At 30.8% G+C, this 20,859-nt stretch overlaps 1 protein-coding gene across 4 annotated transcripts in view; it reads left to right on the forward strand.

Moving 5' to 3' along the window:
* LOC122501095 overlaps positions 1-20,859 on the forward strand; it is a 532,769-nt gene that overhangs the window by 440,152 nt on the left and 71,758 nt on the right. For all 4 annotated transcript variants that reach the window (XM_043610362.1, XM_043610361.1, XM_043610359.1 and 1 more), the window contains one exon: positions 7,068-7,707. In XM_043610362.1, coding sequence (XP_043466297.1) covers positions 7,068-7,707 — 640 coding nt within the window. The remainder of the gene's footprint in view (positions 1-7,067; positions 7,708-20,859) is intronic.

Below are 20,859 nucleotides of genomic sequence, written 5' to 3' on the forward strand. Positions count from 1 at the left end.
GTATTCCTTTTGCAGATTTGTTATTAATAATTGCATATTTAAAAAGTTCATGAAACAAGGGACGTTTCACGTCAAGCGGCCCAAAGCTGTATCCAAAATTGTATGCAATCAAAATGCAAGTTATGCACATGAAAATACTCGTCATGACATCCCCTTTCAATTGCAAAGTGTCAGAATTAAAAATTCAAAATGGCGTATTTACTATGTCAATTAGAAAAGGCTAAACTCGAAAATAAGTAAATATATTTATTAATTACTTTTAAAAAACGATGCCTAAATATTAGGTCAAATAATATTTTAATGTTTTTGGGGTCGCTAATTACGAATCTGCAGTCAGATTTTTAAAATTCAAAATGGCGGACAAATTTAAAAAAAATTTCTTGAATTCGCTTGAAACTTTTTACTTGGGGGTTTTCGAGGTCGCTAATTACGAATCTGCAGTCAGTTTTTCAAAATTCAAAATGGCGGATCCAATATGGCGGACAAATTTTAAAAAATTTATTGAATTCGCTTGAAACGTTTTACTTGGGGGTTTTCGAGGTCGCTGATTACGAATCTAAAGTCAGTTTTTCAAAATTCAAAATAGCGGATCCAATATGACGGACAAATTTTAAAAAATTTCTTGAATTCGCTTGAAACTTTTCACTCGGGGGTTTTCGAGGTTGCTGATTACGAATCTGAAGTCAGTTTTTCAAAATTCAAAATGGCAGACCCAAAATGACGGAAATTTTTTTTCAAAATTCATTAAATTTGCTTGAAACTTGTTGCTCGGCAGTTTTCAAGATCGCTGATTACGAATCAGAAGTCAGTTTTTAAAATTTCAGAACAGCAAATCCAATATAATTCTTTTGTGGCCTTTAAAAAGGCCAATTGTTTTAATTATTAAACTGTAATAATTTAGTGGCCTTAAAAAAAGCCGTTTGAAATAGATTTATAAAATACATCCTAATAAATGTAATTTTATTTTAATATTGCATAACTGCAATAGGATGAGGTGCATTTGAATATTTAAATATTTTCAATTTTTTTTTGGTGTTACAATATAAGAATGTGCAGATTGGATTTTTGTAACAGCAGGTGATCGAGAAAATCTACTAGCAAGTTGTCGTTTCACTCTATCGTGTTGTTGCTTGTTGTAAAAGAAAATCTGCGAAGTCTTAATATGTTGCTTAGCCTATTGGTAAAGACTGCATTTAAAATGGCTTTATCAGATGTGGCTTGCAAGCTTGCCCGAATGGCTTCTCTTTTCAAAATAGCTCCTATGCCATCACATGAGCCTTTTCCATGTGCTGTTGCATGGAAATGCCACTCTGCCTCTAAGTTACAATCTTCCTTGTGGTGTACGAGATTGACAATTTGGTAGCGATTTTTATAGTGCTGCTTCGCACCATCACTAAAATAAATGACTTTACCTCCCCTTAGGCAAACCTTTTTAATGATGGGTATTACTGTCTGTTGTAGTAAATAAACTGCAGATGTGTCGTGACTGTTAGAATCAGACAGTAAGAGCTACAAATGATTTCAGAAATATCATTTTCTTTCAAAATAGACGTAATTTTTTATGTGAAATTTGCAACCCCGGGACATGAATTACATTCCAGAAAAAAAACAAGATGGTTGAGGATTTTTACACAAATTCAATTTAAAGCAATCTTTGTAGCTTTCGATTTTAATGTCTGAGTCACTTGTCAATTTTTTAAAATTTACAGCGTCAATCATCATTTTGAAATTTTGATGAATGACGCAAACGCAAACACTGTGTGTGACTGATGGATCAGCACAAACACAATTCTTTGTAAGAATTTCTGCAAATTTTGTCAGTCCTATAGGAAATTCAGGATATTCTTCTTTGAATTGTGTGTGTAAGACTTTAATATTCGAAAGTAAAAGTCGTTTTTAGGGTTCCGTACACCTACGGTGTATCGGCGAAACCCTATTGGTGAGACTCTGTTGTCCGTAGCCAAATCGTGTCCCCCCCTGGCGGCTAAACTATTTGACCTAGAGAGCTCAAATTTGGTACAGATATGTATTTTCACACGTAGATTACAGGAAAAATATAGAGAATGTGTTTGGACATGATGGTCATAGCGTTGTCAAGGAAATAACAAGATTTTTGGCCAAAAATGCATAAAAAGTGACCATTCCCCCCCCCCTTAACTTCTAAACTATTCAACATTGAGGGCTAAAATTTGGCATAGGGGAGACTGGGGCGAAAAGTTAAACTGCCAAAACCGTTAAAATTCATTATCTTTCGAACGGGAATAGTTAGAGCATTGCAATTTTAATTATAGAAGGGTGTTATCACCCTAAATAAATGTCCGGAGTTGTGTGCAATTCTGTTAATTTTTGTGGTGTCTATATTGAAAGTTTTTTTTCAACCTACTTTTGAAAATTTTTTCGAAAAAGAAAATATCAACTTTTAAGTATATTTTTTGCATTTATCCTCACCGCGATTTTTTTACTTCATTATTTGGGTCCCCTGAAGAGATACCTGAAGGTATTTGCTAAATATCTTTAGTCAGATTTTTTATATTTGTTTTTAAAGCCAAAAACGCACCATGGGGCGAAAAGTTAAATAATGGGTGGGGCCAAAAGTTAAATGTATTTTTACATGTTGTTAAAATTTTTTTTTATTTTTCGTTTTTTTGGGTTTATTTGTTTCAAAATTATTCATTTGACATTAGACAAGTACTCTGTCAAAAAACAAGACCGTTTACGTGAAATAAACCAAAATTTTTTTTTTTTTTGAAATTTCAATTTTTTAACTTTACAACTATTCTAAAGCTTTTGTTAAATAAACAAAGATCTTTTATTTACTAAATTACTTGTTTACGTATACTTTAACTTACCTACTACTTATCACCTATCAGAAAATAGTTTTAGTAGGCTAAAAATAGAATTTAACTTTTCGCCCCAGGGTGGGGCGAAAAGTTAAAAAAAACAAAATTTTCAAAAAAGGACAAAACAAGTATTTTTTGCGAAAATATCAGGAACTTTTTTATTGAAAGTTGTAGAGGACAAGTTGCCCTACAATATTGATATACAAATATTTGCATCTAAGCGGATTATATTGCCAAAAAAAAATCATTTATGCAAAATTTAACTTTTCGCCCCAGTCTCCCCTACTGGTGTATTTTGTCGCGAATATTACAGGAAAAATATAGAGAACTTGCTATGTATTAATGTCCATAGCGTTGTCAAGGAAAAACTAAAAAAAAATTTGAATTTTTTTTTTCTAATTTCTACATTATTTGATCTAATTAACTAAAAATGGGTTTATTAGTCTATTTTTACAGTCTGATCACAAAAAATATATTTAAAAATCTAAAAAAAAAATTAAAAATTTTTTTTTTTAGATTTTTTAACAAAAAATTTTTTAAAATTAGTTCCTCTACTTATTATTGTTTACAATATTAGATATATACCATACTTTAATTTTTTTATTTATTTTTTTATCAAATGATATTAATATATTTTTTTAATTGTTTATTTTAATTCTACCAATTACCGATAAATGTTGCAAGTATTGTTTTAATATTTGTGTACGGAACCCGCCATTGCAGTGCGAGTTCAACTCGCACTTGTCCAATTTTGTACTTTTTCAGTCTCTCCATTTCTTTTAATAGTAACTGTGTCCTTTTTATTTGGCATTATTCGACTATTTTGGTCACACTCGTAGAAATTTTGCACCTTCTTAACTGTAAGCTATTGTAAGTATTGATAATCGTGAAGGATCGTTTTCAGGAAGAGAAGCAAATTTCTCTTTAAGGCCACATAATAATTCTTCTAATTCATCTTCTCTTGAGAGACATTTTTTTAAGTGGTGGTTCATCAGATTTACTTGAATTCTCGACTGAATTACCTTGGTTACATCTTGTTCTAAATTCGTAACATATCCTAGCGTTCTGAGAAATTTGAGGAAATTACTTCAATAACGCCTTCGATATATTTCTCAAACCTGATCCCTTATGCTTTTCTCGATTAAGGGGATTGATGCATCTATCTCCGTGGTCTAAACCACCAAAATGTTCTTTACTCTCTGCCATGATACAGAATAAAATAAGGTACTAAATCTGTGGATAAAACGGTTTATCTTGGTGGAAAACAAAAACGAAATAAATAATGAAAAAATTTAACGACAGAAAAATAATTCCAAACTTGTGCAATATAATTCACCTTAACAGGAAACGAATTATATTATGATTTGAAAAATATCATGTAACGATCCAAATCGTTTTCTTACTTTTCTTTAAATATGCCATTTTCTGATTGTTTCCCCAATTCATAATTTATCGCGCTAGGCGTTAGTCTAATAGCTACTGCGACCACCGGTCGTTAAAAGACTTATAAATTCGGGTGTCATCGGACCAAAGACGAATGGTCTTATGGTTACGATGACGATTACGTGAAAATTCTCATCAGAGAGAAGCGTGCCTTCGTACACCGAAGAGATCTACGAGATCTCTTTTTGTAAACGTGGAATAACGCGTGTAAGTGTGTGTGTGCATATTGCGCTTCGACGCATAGTTGTAACGCGCTTTATAGATAATTAAATATCTTCTTTTTAATTATTTTTGTTTTATTGTGTTTGTTGCCATCATTAGGAATATCATTTATAGGACAACTTTTGCGCTGCATCATTTGGTAAGTTCGCTCAATCTTCTCTATCTCGTCTATTGGTCTCGTCTTCGTAAACCGTTTTATCCACAGATTTAGTACCTAATTTTATTCTGTATAATGGCAGAGAGTAAAGAACAGTTTGGTGGTTCAGACCACGGAGATAGATGCATCAATCCCCTTAATCGAGAAAAGCATAAGGGATCAGGTTTGAGAAAAATATCGAAGGCGTTATTGAAGGAATTTCCACAAATTTTTAGAACGCTAGGATATGTTACGAATGTAGAACAAGATGTAACCAAGGTAATGCAGTCGAAAATTCAAGTAAATCTGATGAACCACCACTTAAAAAAAATGTCTATCGAGAGAAGATGAATTAGAAGAATTATTATGTGGCCTTAAAGAGAAATTTGCTTCTGTTCCTGAAAACGATCCTTCACGATTATCAATACTTACAATAGCTCTTAAATGTTGGAGTATTCGTCAGATTGCTTCCGAATTTGGTAGTTCTGAAAGACAGTCAAAAAAAGCAAAGCTTTTGAGAAATGCTGAGGGAGTTTTTGCAATACCTAATTCAAAAAAAAGGTAAAGTATTATCCGATCTTACAGTTAAGAAGGTGCAAGATTTCTACAAGTGTGACCAAAATAGTCGAATAATGCCAAATAAAAAGGACACAGTAACTATTAAAAAAATGGAGAGACTGAAAAAGTACAAAAACGACTTCTACTTTCGGATATTAAAGTCTTGCACACACAATTCAAAGAAGAATATCCTGAATTCCCTATAGGACTGACAAAATTTGCAGAAATTCTTACAAAGAATTGTGTTTGTGCTGATCCATCAGGCACACACAGTGTTTGCGTTTGCGTCATTCATCAAAATTTCAAAATGATGATTGACGTTGTAAATTTTAAAAAATTGACAAGTGACTCAGACATCAAAATCGAAAGCTACAAAGATTGCTTTAAATTGAATTTGTGAAAAAATCCTCAACCATCTTGTTTTTTTCTGGAATTTAATTCATGTCCCGGGGTTGCAAATTTCACTTCAAAAATTACGTCTATTTTGGAAGAAAATGATATTTCTGAAATCATTTGTAGTTTTTGACAATCAACCGACAGATGCAATTTGAAAAAATTATGCTTTTCTGTAGAAGATTATGTCCAAACTCTATCAAATGATTTCGAAAAGTTTTCCCAGCACCATTTCATTTCGAAAAATCAGTCGAACTATTTTAAATTCAGAAAAGATACTTTGAATGATGATAAGGTAATTCTGCAGTGCGATTTTTCCGAAAACTATGCTTATGTTGTTCAGGATGCTGCACAAGGATTTCATTATAACAATGATCAGTGTACAGTCCATCCCGTAGTTTTTTATTATAAGCATGAAGGCGAATTGAAACACTACAGCATAATATTACTGTCTGATTCTAACAGTCACGACACATCTGCAGTTTATTTTCTACAACAGACAGTAATACCCATCATCAAAAAGGTTTGCCCAAGGGCAAGTAAAGTCATTTATTTTAGTGATGGTGGGAAGCAGCACTATAAAAATCGCTACCAAATTGTCAATCTCGTACACCACAAGGAAGATTTTAACTTAGAGGCAGAGTGGCATTTCCATGCAACAGCACATGAAAAAGGCTCATGTGATGGCATAGGAGCTATTTTGAAAAGAGAAGCCATTCGGGCAAGCTTGCAAGCCACATCTGATAAAGCCATTTTAAATGCAGTCTTTACCAATAGGCTAAGCAACATATTAAGACTTCGCAGATTTTCTTTTACAACAAGCAACAACACGATAGAGTGAAACGACAACTTGCTAGTAGATTTTCTCGATCACCTGCTGTTACAAAAATCCAATCTGCACATTCTTATATTGTAACACCACAAAAAAAATTAAAAATATTTAAATATTCAAATGCACCTCATCCTATTGCAGTTATGCAATATTAAAATAAAATTACATTGATTAGGATTTATTTTATAAATCTATTTCAAACGGCCTTTTTTAAGGCCACCAAATTATTACAGTTTAATAATTAAAACAATCGGCCTTTATCAAGGCCACAAAAAAATTATATTGGATTTGGCGTTCTGAATTTAAAAAAACTGACTTCTGATTCGTAATCAGTGACCTCGAAAACCCCCGAGCAACAAGTTTCAAGCAAATTTAATTAATTTTTTAAAAATTTGTCCGCTATTTTGGGTCCGACATTTTGAATTTTGAAAAACTGACTTCAGATTCGTAATCAGCAACCTCGAAAACCCCCGAGTGAAAAGTTTCAAGCGAATTCAAGAAATTTTTTAAAATTTTTCCGCCATATTGGATTCAATATGGCCAATCGCCATTCAGTTTTATTTGACTTGGAAGATTGATAGTTTTCTTTTAATTTATAAATGCATTTTCTTTTCTAGATATAAAATAGCAATTTTTTTTACAGGTACTCGTGTCTTGGAAGGAATAATTCCCATATGTAATAAACCACAACATTGTTCTGAAATTGATTGTAAACTGGAATGTCAAGACGGCTTTGAGCTGAATTTAGAAAGTGGTTGTCCTATTTGTTCTTGCAGAGATCCTTGCAAAAAAGTAACATGCCGTGGTGAAAACGAGGCTTGCAGAATGGTAGAGGTAGCGTGTAGTGTTTCCCCATGTCCTCCAGTTCCTGTTTGTTTACCAAAAAAAGAAAATCCTTGCCCAAATGGAACTCCTCTTATTGCTCAAAATAGTATGCCTGCGATTTGCGGCCCACATGGACGTCACTGTCCTTCTACTCATAAATGTGAACTCTCTCCGCTTGATGAATATGCTTTTTGCTGTCCAAAACCTCGTGATATATGTTTTGAACCTCCTCAAATAGAACCATGTTCTGGTCAAAGTCTCAATGAAACTCAACGATGGTATTTCGACCCAGAACTTAACGAATGTCGTCTGAAGAAAGAATGCAGTATTGGCCATAATGATTTCTCCAGCAAACAAGTTTGTGATATTGTCTGTCCAGTACTCTCTCCATGCGAAAAGTTACGTGAAACAAATTTAAGAAATTCACAAAGACTTAGGCGGCCTACATTTTTGCCAAGGTTTGAATATTAATATTATTTTATCCAAAAAATAAGCGAATCATAAATAGTAAATTTTACCAATTAAGGTATTACTACACTTTAGAAGGCTCTTAGCATTTGAGTATTCAAAGTTTTCCGATTCTCACCGCGAGAAGGTGAACGAATTTATGAACAGCTCGTTAAAATACTGTAACAGTAGTTTTAAACAAGTCCATACAGAAAAATAAAAATTATTTATCACCAATTCTAATTCAGAAACATTAAAAATCAAATAGCAAAAACACTTTAAATAGTAAACAAAAAATTATAAAAACTTAAGAAAAATAAAAACGTTAAAAAGAAAGAAAATGATTTTTAAATTTGTCCACCTTCTCGCGGTGAGAAACGGAACAATTTGAATACTCAAAGGCTAAGGGCGTTTAAAATAAATCCCCAATTTTTTTATGAGTTGTCCTATACCTTAGTAATTTATTTATTTATTTATTAATAAACGGGACCAAGCCCTTTTGTACATTTGTACTCTTACAATCTAAAGTTAAATGTACAACCTATATATATTTGTTTTAACAATAAAGCTAGGTGGCTGGTAAGTAATAACTAAAATTAATCAAAAGCAAAAATTGCACATAGTACTACAACAATTCAATTATACAATAATGCCCATAAAGATGCAGTAAAACTGGCAATACTAATTTCAAAAAAATTTACATTATCAAAAATTGAATTTGCCTCTCTACTGAGTCTACTTATTAAAGAAATATAACCATAATTCGTTCTATGATAAGGTACAATAAAAACAGAATAGTATTTACTTGATCTCACAGGAACATTTAAATGAATTAATGACAATAAATGTGGACATTGAATTAATTCATTTAAAATGTTATAAAAAACAACATGTCAGAGAAAAGGAACCTAGACACGTCGCATAACAAAACCAAGAGACCTCAGAGCTCTTGAAACCACCTCAGAGATATGTTCATTTAAAGAGAGATCACTACTCAGAAGTATTCCCAAATCACGGATACTAGTTACCCTGTCTAAATCATTTCGACAAATGGGGTAGAGATAATTCAAGGTAATACCCTTAGAAAATGAAATTACAGAACTTTTGTTCATGTTTATTGGCAAATGATTATCCCCACACCACTCTTTGAGACGATCCAAATCCATCTGAAGGCTAAGAGAATCATTACAAGAATTAATGCGACTTATTAATTTATAAATTTTTAAATCATCAGCAAACAAAAGAAAAAGAGAATTTTTAATAGCATGTTTAACATCATTTATATGTATTTATTTATTTGTTTATACACTCGTCTTAAGCCTACAATCTTGGCTATACAAGTGTTTGTTTACATCTCGTAAATTTCTCTTACAAATATTTCTTATATACATTTTCCTTAATACTAAATTTTGCGCCTACAGAGCGACTTGAAAATTAGGAGTACTTGCATTTGCCTGGACCACCCGTCTAATGGGTTTTCTCGCCAGTGGAGAGGGAAACTGTAGAAAACCTCTTCTGAGTACAACCGGTTTATCGACAGTCGAGTTCTAATGGTGTGTACCGGACAATAATCGACAGTGCACATCATTATACCTCGACGTCAAACCTCCCGCTCAGATTGTCTCACGTGCCGGAAAAATACCAAGCCGAATGGGCGCGAACCAAGGGTAAGTACCCTTAAATGACCGCTAAGCGAGGCATCTATCCGACTGAGCTAATCTGTCGGTATTCATTTATATGTATTACAAACAATAGTGGTCCAAGGTGTGAGCCCTGAGGTACACCAGAGGTAGCTAAAAAAGAATAAGAAATCACATTGTCAACCCTTACCACCTGATATCTATCAGAAAGATAACTTTTAAAGAATAAAATTAGATTTTCAGACACACCCAAAGATTTAAGTTTATTTATTAAGATACGATGATCAACTTTATCAAATGCTTTCGAAAAATCAGCATGAATCGCATCAATTTGAAAGCCCTTTTCAAGGTTAGTGGTCAAATAATTTATAAAAATTCCAAGATTTGTTACAGTCGACTTATTTTGGATAAATCCATGTTGCTCTTCGATTATCACATTTGAGACAGACGAACATAATGAATCAAATATTAAACTCTCAAATATTTTTGGGATAGCACTAAGTATTGAGATAGGTCTATAATTTTCAACATTATTTTTATCATTACTTTTATATACAGGAATAATTATAGGGGAGAGTCTCCAGTTGTGAGACACCTCTAGTTGTGAGACAGTCAATTTTTTTTAACATGCAATATTAAAAAGCCGATTAGATTATATAAAAACATTTATTTTTATATGAGCCAACTTTTTCGTGTACGCCGAAGCGGATATATAAACTGTTTTTGTTAAATACCAACACTGTGTGTGATAATCGACTAGAAAGCGTTTTTTCAATAAATACAAAGTACTTTTTTTCTAAGTTAATTAATTGGAAAAGGTAAATGTAATGCATTTTCTTTTAGTGTTTTCCTTATATTTTGTGATGCAATATTGCATTGTTCCAATCTACGGTTGAAAATAATTTAATTTTCCTTTTTCAAAATAGCGCCAATTTCTGGGTGAGAGACACAGCATATCACCAGTTGTGAGACGGTGTCAACACCCATCTGGGCAGCATAAAAAATACGACTTTGCAGGCATACTATTTAAATGTTGTTTTGATTTTTTTCTAGTATTTTTGGGCATGTCAAGTGGAAAAAAGTCAATTGATTCAGAAGAAATCAATTTTAATGCTCTTGTTCAAGCTATTAAATTGTGTTTATTTGATAGTCATATTTTGGCGAATAAATATTATTATTTAGTATATAATAATATATATTATTAATATATTTAATTATTTCTACTAAACATAACGTTTTATGTCAAACTTATTAAATTTTAGCAATTTTTAATGAGTGTCTCACAACTGGAGACATTTTTTTTTTTGAAAAAAGCGATGTGCTCGGAAAATGTATCGTAAAATTTTTTAAGTTCATCGAAACACTATACTTTCTTTTAATAAAAGTTGCGTATTTCTGTTACCTTTCGAAAGGTGTATTTTATTAACAATTTCGTTTACCCGTTTACAATTTACGGGTCAAAAATGAAACCCGTCTCACAACTGGAGACTCTCCCCTAGCCTTCTTCCATTCGAAAGGAAAAGTGCAACTAAGTAGAGACCTTACTTACCAAATATTTTTGAATTTTATCAAAAATTATCAGAAGGAGGCGGGGGTAAAAGTTTTGACTTTTGATGCGACACGCACTACTTCATTTATTTATTGTATATAAATGAAACAATGCAAAATAGTTTTCGAAAATAGTTTTTTTAGATTTTTTCATCAGCTTTCGATTGCCGTAGTCCATTTTAGAAAATTTTCGATTTTGACAAAAATTTTTGAAAATTAAAGATAAAATTCAAATTCGCCATTTTGAATTTTTAAAATATGACTTCAGATTCGTAATAAGCTACCTAAAAACCCCCAAGTAACATGTTTCATGCAAATTCAACAACTTATAAAAATGTTATCCATCCTGTGTTAAATTTAAAAAAAAAATTTATTTTTAGACATTTTAAATTAAAAAAAAACAAAAAATCTTAAATCACAAAGGATATTTTTAAACTAGAATTATCGGAAACACGTTTTGTATACCTTAGGTGAATTGGAAAAATCAATATCACAACTAAAATTGGATCTAAAAAAATTACTTTTTAAAATTTTGTAATTTTTGAGTATTTGTGCGACCCTAAAAACATGGATATGTGCTTGCAGAATTTTTAATAATAATTTTTTTCTAATATAATATTAAGAGCTTGAAATCGAAGTTAAAAATCAGCACATTTGGTCGTTAAAGAATTAACTATTAAAATACCGACCAAATACGATTAAAATTAAAAATACCATAAATAACACTGGTCGACAAGATTAAGGTTTTTTCTTGCTACAAGAATAAACAAAAGTGATTCTTACAGAATTTTTGACGTAGATTACGAATCTGTAAGTAAAATTATCCCATCACGTCTCAATTTTAAGAAAAACTGGGTCAAAGTGATAAAAAATGGCATTTTTGGCACTTTTTGAAGCACAATAAAAAAGAACGCGACGTGATAAAAAGCTCAAATATGGCTTAAATGAGAGCTCAAACCCTCAACTTTAACAACCAAAAGCAAAAATCTATGTAAAAAGAATTCAAAATTGTAGGGAACAACTTTTTACCAATTTTACCCTATATGATCGCTAAACTAATAGCTGTTTTATGCGCATGCGGTAAAAAGTTGTTCCCAACAATTTTAAGTCATTTCTAAAGGGTTTGTTGCTTTTGGATGTTAAAGTTGCAGGTTTGCACTCTAAATCTGAATCAGTGAAAATTTCACTGATTTCAATTCAGTGGCCCAGTTTTCTTTGATGAATCAGTGGAATTTCACTGAGAATCAGTAAAAACCACTGATTGTCAGTGAAATCCCACTGATGAATTAAAGAAAACTGGGCCACTGAATTGAAATCAGTGAAATTTTCACTGATTCAGATTTAGAGTGTGAGCTCTCATTTAAGCCACATTTGAACTTTTTATCACGACGCGTTCTTTTTCTATAGAGGTTCAAAAAGTGCCAAAAGTGCCATTTTTTGGCTTTCCGGTAGTCTAAATATGCTAAAATGACCTCCTGCACGTAATATTAGACTATGATATTACACGGTTAAATAAAATACATGACAATTTCAATAAAGTTTATATCCAATTATGTAGCAAGAGAAATTTCTCAAGCTTCATCATTAGATACAAATTTCATTGCAATGTTTTTAATAATCGTGTAATTGTTTGTTTTAAATTGTTTAAATGTTCAAGCTTAAAGTTTGAATTCAAATTTTATTGACAGATACCATAATAAAAATACCCATACGTGTTCCTAGAAACTCCTACACAGAATCCTATGTGGTGTTAAGTAATTTGTGTTCCCATATATGTTCCGAGATATGTTCCCACTTTTACTTTTCTATAAATTGTAGAGAGACGCATTCTTATTCTCTAAAGTGAATTTGTTAGAAGTTCCATTATACAGAATTTTATGTAGAAGAAATTTCCTTTATCCGTCTTTTTATGTATCCTAGTTAATAATTGTCTTACAGAGTAGATAAGCAAAATATTTAATAAAGAAATTAGAATTTAAATAAATTTACAAAAATATTGTTTTGTAAATGGTAGAAGTTTCGTTCGAAAGAATTATTATGTTTCATAATTTTTTTTATTCGAAATTTCGTTTTTGCAAATTTTTATTTACATTTATTTTCATTTCAACGAATTTTTATAACACAAAATTCGTTCATAATCGAACTTTCATTAAACAGAATTCACATTAAATCGAATTTTAATTTTTCAACATTTTCATTTGCTAAAATTTATATTAAATATAATAGTAATTTAAACAATTTTTTAATTGATAGAAGAAATAATTGAATGAATTTTTTCTTAGCTGAATTTTCATTTCTAAAAATATTAAGTGGCATATATTTTATTTAAGCAACTTTTTATTTGACAGAAATTTCAAAAAGCAGAAATTCAATTGTACAGAATTGATGATTAGTAGAATTTCCATCTGTTAGAATGTTCATATACTAGAAATTTCATCTAAAGAATTTAAATGTAACAGAATTGACATATGCATGAATTTCTACTTTACCGACATGTAAAGATGACGAAAGTTTAGTTGACAGAAATTTAATGTGCCCGACAATGCTCCATTAGTTAGAGATAGACAACAAATCTATCTGATGGAGTCTTTTCGGACAAATTATATTTCTGTTAATTAAACTTTCGTGTGCTTGATATATCGGTGAATTAGAAATTCGTGCATACTGCAATTCTGTCACATTTAAATTCTATAAAATAAAATATACAGCATATGAACATTATCTGACAAATGGAAATTCTACTAATCATAAATTCTGTTCAATTGAATTTCTGCTTTTTGAAATTTCTGTCAAATAAAAAGTTGCTCAAATAAAATATATGCCACTTAATATTTTTAGAAATGAAAATTCAGCTAAGAAAGAATTCATTCTATCATTTCTTCTATCAATTAAAAAATTGTTTAAATTACTATTCTATTTAATATAAATTTTAGCAAATGAAAATTTCGAGAAAACAAAATTTATTCTAATGTGAATTCTGTATAATGATAATTCGATTAAGTATAAATTATGTACTTTGAAAATTCTTTTAAATGAGAATCACAGCAAATAAAAATTCTCAAAATCGAAATTTCCAGTAAAATAAAATTCTGAAATATTAAATTCTGTTAAACAAAACTTATCCAATTTACAAATTAATACTGTTGCAAATTTGCTTAAATTCTAATTTTTTTATTATATATTTTGATTATCTACACTGTAAAACATTTAATAACTAAGATAAATAAAAATACTGATAATGGACATTCCTTCCACTTAAAATTCTGTATAATGGAACTTCTAACAAATTTATTCACTTTAGAGAATAAGAATGCGTCTCATTGTAGAGGAGAATGGTGTAGCCCCGCAGACATTATTAATTTCTAATATAATAATGTGTTTTTACTATTGAAACAAATTACAAGAGTTACATAATATAGTTTAACTTTTATTTTTGAAATATTGATTCACTATTTTAATTTCCTTTTTTAAAAAACTACACCGAAAGAAATAAAATCTCAAAGTGAGAAGAAACTTCCGCTTAACAATTATTTTTACATTTTATTTTCAGTATACGAATATTCATCTACAAAAAAGAGGAATTTTTATTTATGTTTGAAAGTTTTTTAACTAAAAGATGAATTTTAGTGTTTCTTCTTTGATTGAAATTATTCCTTTCAAATTGAAACAAATTTATACTAGAAAGAAGATTTTTTAAGTTGTTTTTTGTTTCTCTGAACGCATCTTCAAACTGTTTAAAACATGACATTTAATCTTAGTAGATAAGCAGTGCCGGTTCTAACTCTAGATCCCTGCACCGACATGTTACCGACACTTTTAGCCCAGACTCAAACCACTTAGCCAAGACTCAAACCCTTGGGTGGGGGCGGAAATGACGTCATTCTAACTCTAGATCCCTGCACCGACATGTTACCGACACTTTTAGCCCAGACTCAAACCACTTAGCCAAGACTCAAACCCTTGGGTGGGGGGTAAGAACTTGATGACTAGGCGGAAATGACGTCATTCACAGATTCCTGTACCGACACTCTTAGCCCAGACTCAAACCATTGGGGGAGGGTGCGATTCAGAGGCGGATATGACATCACGGGGGGAGGGTGTGATTCAGACTATGATGCTGAGATGGATATGACGTCACACTTCCTAGAATTTTTGCTTGTGTAATTTGATATATTCTTATCTAAGGAATTTTTACCATTTACTTGTTGTTTATAATGTCTTTGATTTATTGCTTCCGGTTTGGGATTTATCTAAGGAATTTTCCCCACGTGTAATTTGATACCTATTTATTTCTTGGAATTATAGTCTTTATTTAAGCTATTGTTTTACATGTAATTTGATATCTTGTTTATTAGATTCTTATCTAAGGAATTCTTCCCATGTACTTGTTGTTTATGATATCTTTGATTTATTGCTTCCGGTCAACATTGTTAGTACTTTTCATAAGAATGCTTTTGATCTTACCGCAATTCTATTTTTACCATTTACTTGTTGTTTATAATGTCTTTGATTTATCTAAAGAATTTTTCCCACATGTAATTTGATACCTATTTATTTCTTGGAATTATAGTCTTTATTTAAGCTATTGTTTTACATGTAATTTGATATCTTGTTTATTAGAATCTTATCTAAGGAATTCTTCCCATGTACTTGTTGTTTATGATATCTTTGATTTATTGCTTCCGGTCAACATTGTTAGTACTTTTCATAAGAATGCTTTTGATCTTACCGCAATTCTATTTTTACCATTTACTTGTTGTTTATAATGTCTTTGATTTATCTAAAGAATTTTTCCCACATGTAATTTGATACCTATTTATTTCTTGGAATTATAGTCTTTATTTAAGCTATTGTTTTACATGTAATTTGATATCTTGTTTATTAGAATCTTATCTAAGGAATTCTTCCCATGTACTTGTTGTTTATGATATCTTTGATTTATTGCTTTCGGTCAACATTTTTAGTACTTTTCATAAGAATGCTTTTGATCTTACCGCAATTCTAAGAAAACTATAATTAACTTCAAGGTTAAATAGGTCATATCTTGTGTATATAAAGAGAGCAATTTTTCTAAACGAAATCATTCCTGCAGTTTAAGTTGGCTGATGAACATATTATTAGCAAAGCATAGTGAAATTCAAGTGCGATTAAACAAATTAATACAAGAAATTGATAAAGTTAAAAGTTTAATTGAAGAAAGGTCACAGTTAAATATTTTAGTGAAAAAATTTGAAAATTTAAATTTAAGTGATAAAAATGAATTTCGATAAATTAAACAAGGCCAGCAAAGTCTTTGTCACCAAGACAACAAAGGAATTAACCATCGATGCATTCTATAAAGTAACAGACATTCGAAAAATTGATACGAAATTTGGTCCGAAAATTATTGCTGAAATAAGTAATGAATTTAACATTTTCCTACCACCAAGAATGCTAAAAATATTTGAAGAGGATGCAAATCTTTTCAACAGTCTGAAAGCAGAAGCTGTAAGAGGTGGTGTATATTTGAGAAATCGTGGAGGACCTTACAATCAAATAGAGTTTGTTCCTGAGGGAGTTGACCAGTAGAAGACAAAAAAATGTCATATTTACCATGTGGAGAAATGTTATTATCTAAAATTTACAACTTAAATCCATCATTTACTAAGCAAGTTGTCGTTGGAGCAGAACTGGACACAAATGGGAAAGTAATACCAAAAATTCAACTAAGAAGCAGCCATCCACGAGTATCATTGTCTTTAAAGCTTCAAGAATGGCGTCTATTGTGTGATGCAGTAAAACATATCATACGATTTTTCAACGGATATTGTGATGCAACAGTGCTGGATTGTGAAACGTTTACAATACGTTTTAGTGTTACATATCGTTTAATATCAATTGAGCGTTTAGATCAATCATTTACATTTAGTGAAACTTCATTTGCAATATTTAATGAACTTATTCCTTGTGTTGAACAAAAATATGTAGAACTATCAAAATTCAATTTGCAGTATAGTAAAGATATAATTGTAAAGTTTATTGCAGAATTAATCTTTAAAAATAATGTAAAGTCTACAAAACATGCCACAGAGTTTATTAAAAAACATTACAGTAGAATACTTAAAAAAATGATGGAAAGAACTAATGTTTTAAATTTAGAGACATTATTGCTGGAACTTGTCACATTTCACTGTAAACAAATATCAAATGAAGCTATTCAACAAATGTCAAATATTCAATGTATAAATGGTAAATTATTGTAAAGAGAGGATAAATAAATACAAGAATGCATACAATTCAATTTATTTTTATTTTAACCTTCCTTAAATACATTATAATTCAGATTCGTTTATCCAACTGTTATGAGAGTTATCAAAACCTAACCATTTTACAAATACATTAGATCCTCGTTTTTTTAATACTTTTTCAACTAAATATACATCTGGATATTTAACTTTAGAAAGTTCTTGCTCGTAAAAGCATCCACTTATTAGATTTTCCTGATAATCCTTTAAGACATATGTTATTGGATTAGTATTTTTTACATCGCTTATAGTAAATATTTCTGTAGTCCAATTTGGTGTATAACCTTTCTCAAAAACATGTTTAACTTTACTTATACGTACTCTATCTCCAACTTTAAATTTCTTATTATATTGCCTGTTTACTGCAACTTTTTTAAATACATTAAACAACAAATTATTTTCATTTTCAGCATTTACATCTATTGGTTTCATTTTTATTGTTCGATGTTTACTATTATTATACGCATTTACTAAATCACTTAATATATCTATCCATTTGTAATTACCGCGTAAACTAAATTGCATCCACATTTTATTCTTCAAAGTACGATTAAATCGTTCACAAATTGACGCTTTCAAATTACTATGAGTAGAATACAAATTAATGTTATAATTTTTAATAAGATTTTCAAAATGTGAATTATAAAATTCTTTTCCTTTATCTACTTGCAAATTTTTCGGTATGCGTTTTTTAATTAAAATAGATTTCATTGCCGCAGTCACATCTTCACCTTTTTTAGACTTTACTGGAACAGCCCAGGCAAACTTTGAAAATGTATCAATGACGGTTAACAGGTACTTGTAACTTTTATTTTCTCTCGCATAAGGTTGCATTTCAACAAGATCAGCTTGCCAAGTCTCGTCAAAACCTCGAATGTCAACACTTCTTCGCTTATAATTTTTTCTCGCTGGTTTATGTAACTCTTTCACCAACTGTAGTTTTTGATCCTCCATTGCTAATTACCTTCAAGTGTGCGCAGTCTGCTGTCTAATTGTAAAATAATGTCTTTGTTGGTAGACATCATCTCTATATTTCTTTCAATACTGATTCTTAGATTTTCAAAATATTTTTTTATCAAATCTTCTAAATCTAAAATCTTTACTACATTGTCATTTACATCATTTCTCACGGAACCGATTACATCATAGATGGCGTTCGTTTTAGATTCAATAACTTTGTTTACAGTATTCAAGTTTACTGCATCACTGTTGCTCTCAGCATCAGCTACGTTACAGAGTTTCTTATTTTCAATATTAAAATCTCCTTCACCAGTCAACTTAAAACCAAGTCCTGGTGGACCTCGATTTGAAGTTTCTGTGCTTTTAAACTGACGTCCGAATATGTCGATACTCATCATGAAAATGATAAAAATTTCTACAACTGTTAATTAATAAACAATTCCAGCTTCTCTCAACTCTTCAATAATTGATATAATCTCATTATTATGACTGGGATTTCCAGCTGCTTGAGATGCCAAGAGCAATCTTAAACGATCAACCAATTCATTAGGATCATCCCAATAAACATAATCAATTTTTGCATCTTCTTGTTGAGTCATATATTCTGGAATTAAACCTTCACCAGAATGTACTGCTATATAGTTTAGATATTTTAAACTCATTTTATCTCTAACAGCGCCATCTGCTTTGTAATATTTTTTATGAGCATTAGTTGATATTACAATATTTTTATAATTTTCCCGATCAACTACACTTAAAACAGCTTCTTCTGGAACTTTTTTGAATAAAAGCTCAAGTAAACCTTTCGTTGCAGGATATGTTTTATTATTTACACTAATATTATTTTGTTCAAAATTTATTCCTGAATTACCAATCATTAATTGCCCTTTAGATAATTTACGAACTCCATATGAAGGATCTAAATCTTTTCCCTTTTCATCCAACATTTGAAGATATAAAATAGCACCATCTTTCTCTGATTTATCTCCATCTCCATTATCATCTCCATCATCATCATAATCATCATCATCATCATAATCATCACCGTTATCGTCATCATCAGCAGCTGTTGCAAATGATAAGTCATATCTTAAAAATGAATCATTCTCTCTCTTAACTTCTTGATCTTCTTCAAACTCTAAAGGAAGGTCTCCCTCTCTTTCAATTTTTACTGGTCGAATTTGTTTGACAATTTCAATGTCGTCAACTAATTTCTGAATTGGTGTCACTATAGGTTTAAAGGTATTATTTAAAGTCTGTTTAATTTCTTCCTTGCCCAATTTCATCAGTCTATGCTTTCGTCGAATAGCATCACTGGCTTTTGCAATTTGACCAAGAATATCTTTTTGCTTTCGCAAATGTTTCAAGTGTGTAGAAGACATATTGATAGACCAATGTCTTGAATGAAACTGTTTACAAAGAATATCATTTCTCTAATTTTATAAAACAATCAAAACATTTTCTATATCTACCTTCATTAATATCACGATCTTTATCAATCACTATAAAATCATGCTTATTTTTCCAACAAGAGTTGCAAAGTTTTTTAAATTCCATAAATGTCATATCAGTATTTACATGATCATCATAAATATGTCTAAGATTCATTTCATCTTGTTTGAATAAAACTAGTAAATTAACATTGTCACGTATTAAATGTTTTGGAATGCGCGCATATGTTTGACATAAATTAAAGCAATCCACAGCTTTGTGTCTTCCCATAGCAAAAAAGGCCTTAATATTATCTTGTTTTTCACATGCTACGTCATCAAATATAAATATTGAGTTTGGTAACGCATTGTTTGGTTCTACAACATTCACATGTTCATTAAATGGAAAGTAGCCAACACCCTCTACTGGTTGCAAAATGTTTTCTAAAAATTTGTATTTTGGTTGATATAACGATTTTGAGTACACATAAACATTTTCAAATCGTAATCCATTGGGATGTATTAGAAGAGCAAGTAAAGCATTTGTCTTTCCACAATTTGACGGTCCACAAAATATTGCTCGCACACTATTTGGCAATAAATTACCATGACGATTATCTGTTTTTTTTATTACAATCTTGAACAAGAGTGTCAAAATTGTAAACTGGTAATTTAATCGATTGTGCTTCGACCTCCATTCTTACGATAACTGAGGTTAAAACTATAAATACAAGGTTTTTAATAGTTTCAATGTCAGTTTACTGTAGTCGCCTGTAACGTTTGCATGCAAGTCCAATAATAAGGTCCATGCTACTTAACAGCATCTGATTGCTAGGTCTAGTTTTTAGGAGAGGTTTGCGATTTGGTGTCGATCGTCAACTCTTTCATGCTTTGGGCAAGGTCCACGTTTCCTACTGTCGGAGGCAATTGGGATAATTGACTATTACTGTGATAATTGACTATTACTGTCATAATTTTTTTGTTAGATCATTAAAGGTTGACTGTTTGTAGTCAAATGACAAAAAACTATAAATACATTGGTTTTATATAGATTTCCCCTTTAGTCTTGAAAAAGTTTTGTTCCCGAAAAGAAAATAAATATGGGTGTAAATAAAAAACAAATTAGTTTAAAGAAAACTTCGAAAAGAGTAAGACGAGGTAGAGGTATTTTGAATAAAATTATCAATAAATTACCTTTTGAACTTCATATACCTGGCTATCAATACTGTGGTCCAGGAACAAAATTGGCGAAAAGATTAGCACGAGGTGATCCAGGAATAAACCCTCTCGACGCTGCTTGT

The sequence above is a fragment of the Leptopilina heterotoma genome, unplaced genomic scaffold (assembly GCF_015476425.1).
Source record: "Leptopilina heterotoma isolate Lh14 unplaced genomic scaffold, ASM1547642v1 Lhet_201, whole genome shotgun sequence".
Taxonomy (NCBI): domain Eukaryota; kingdom Metazoa; phylum Arthropoda; class Insecta; order Hymenoptera; family Figitidae; genus Leptopilina; species Leptopilina heterotoma.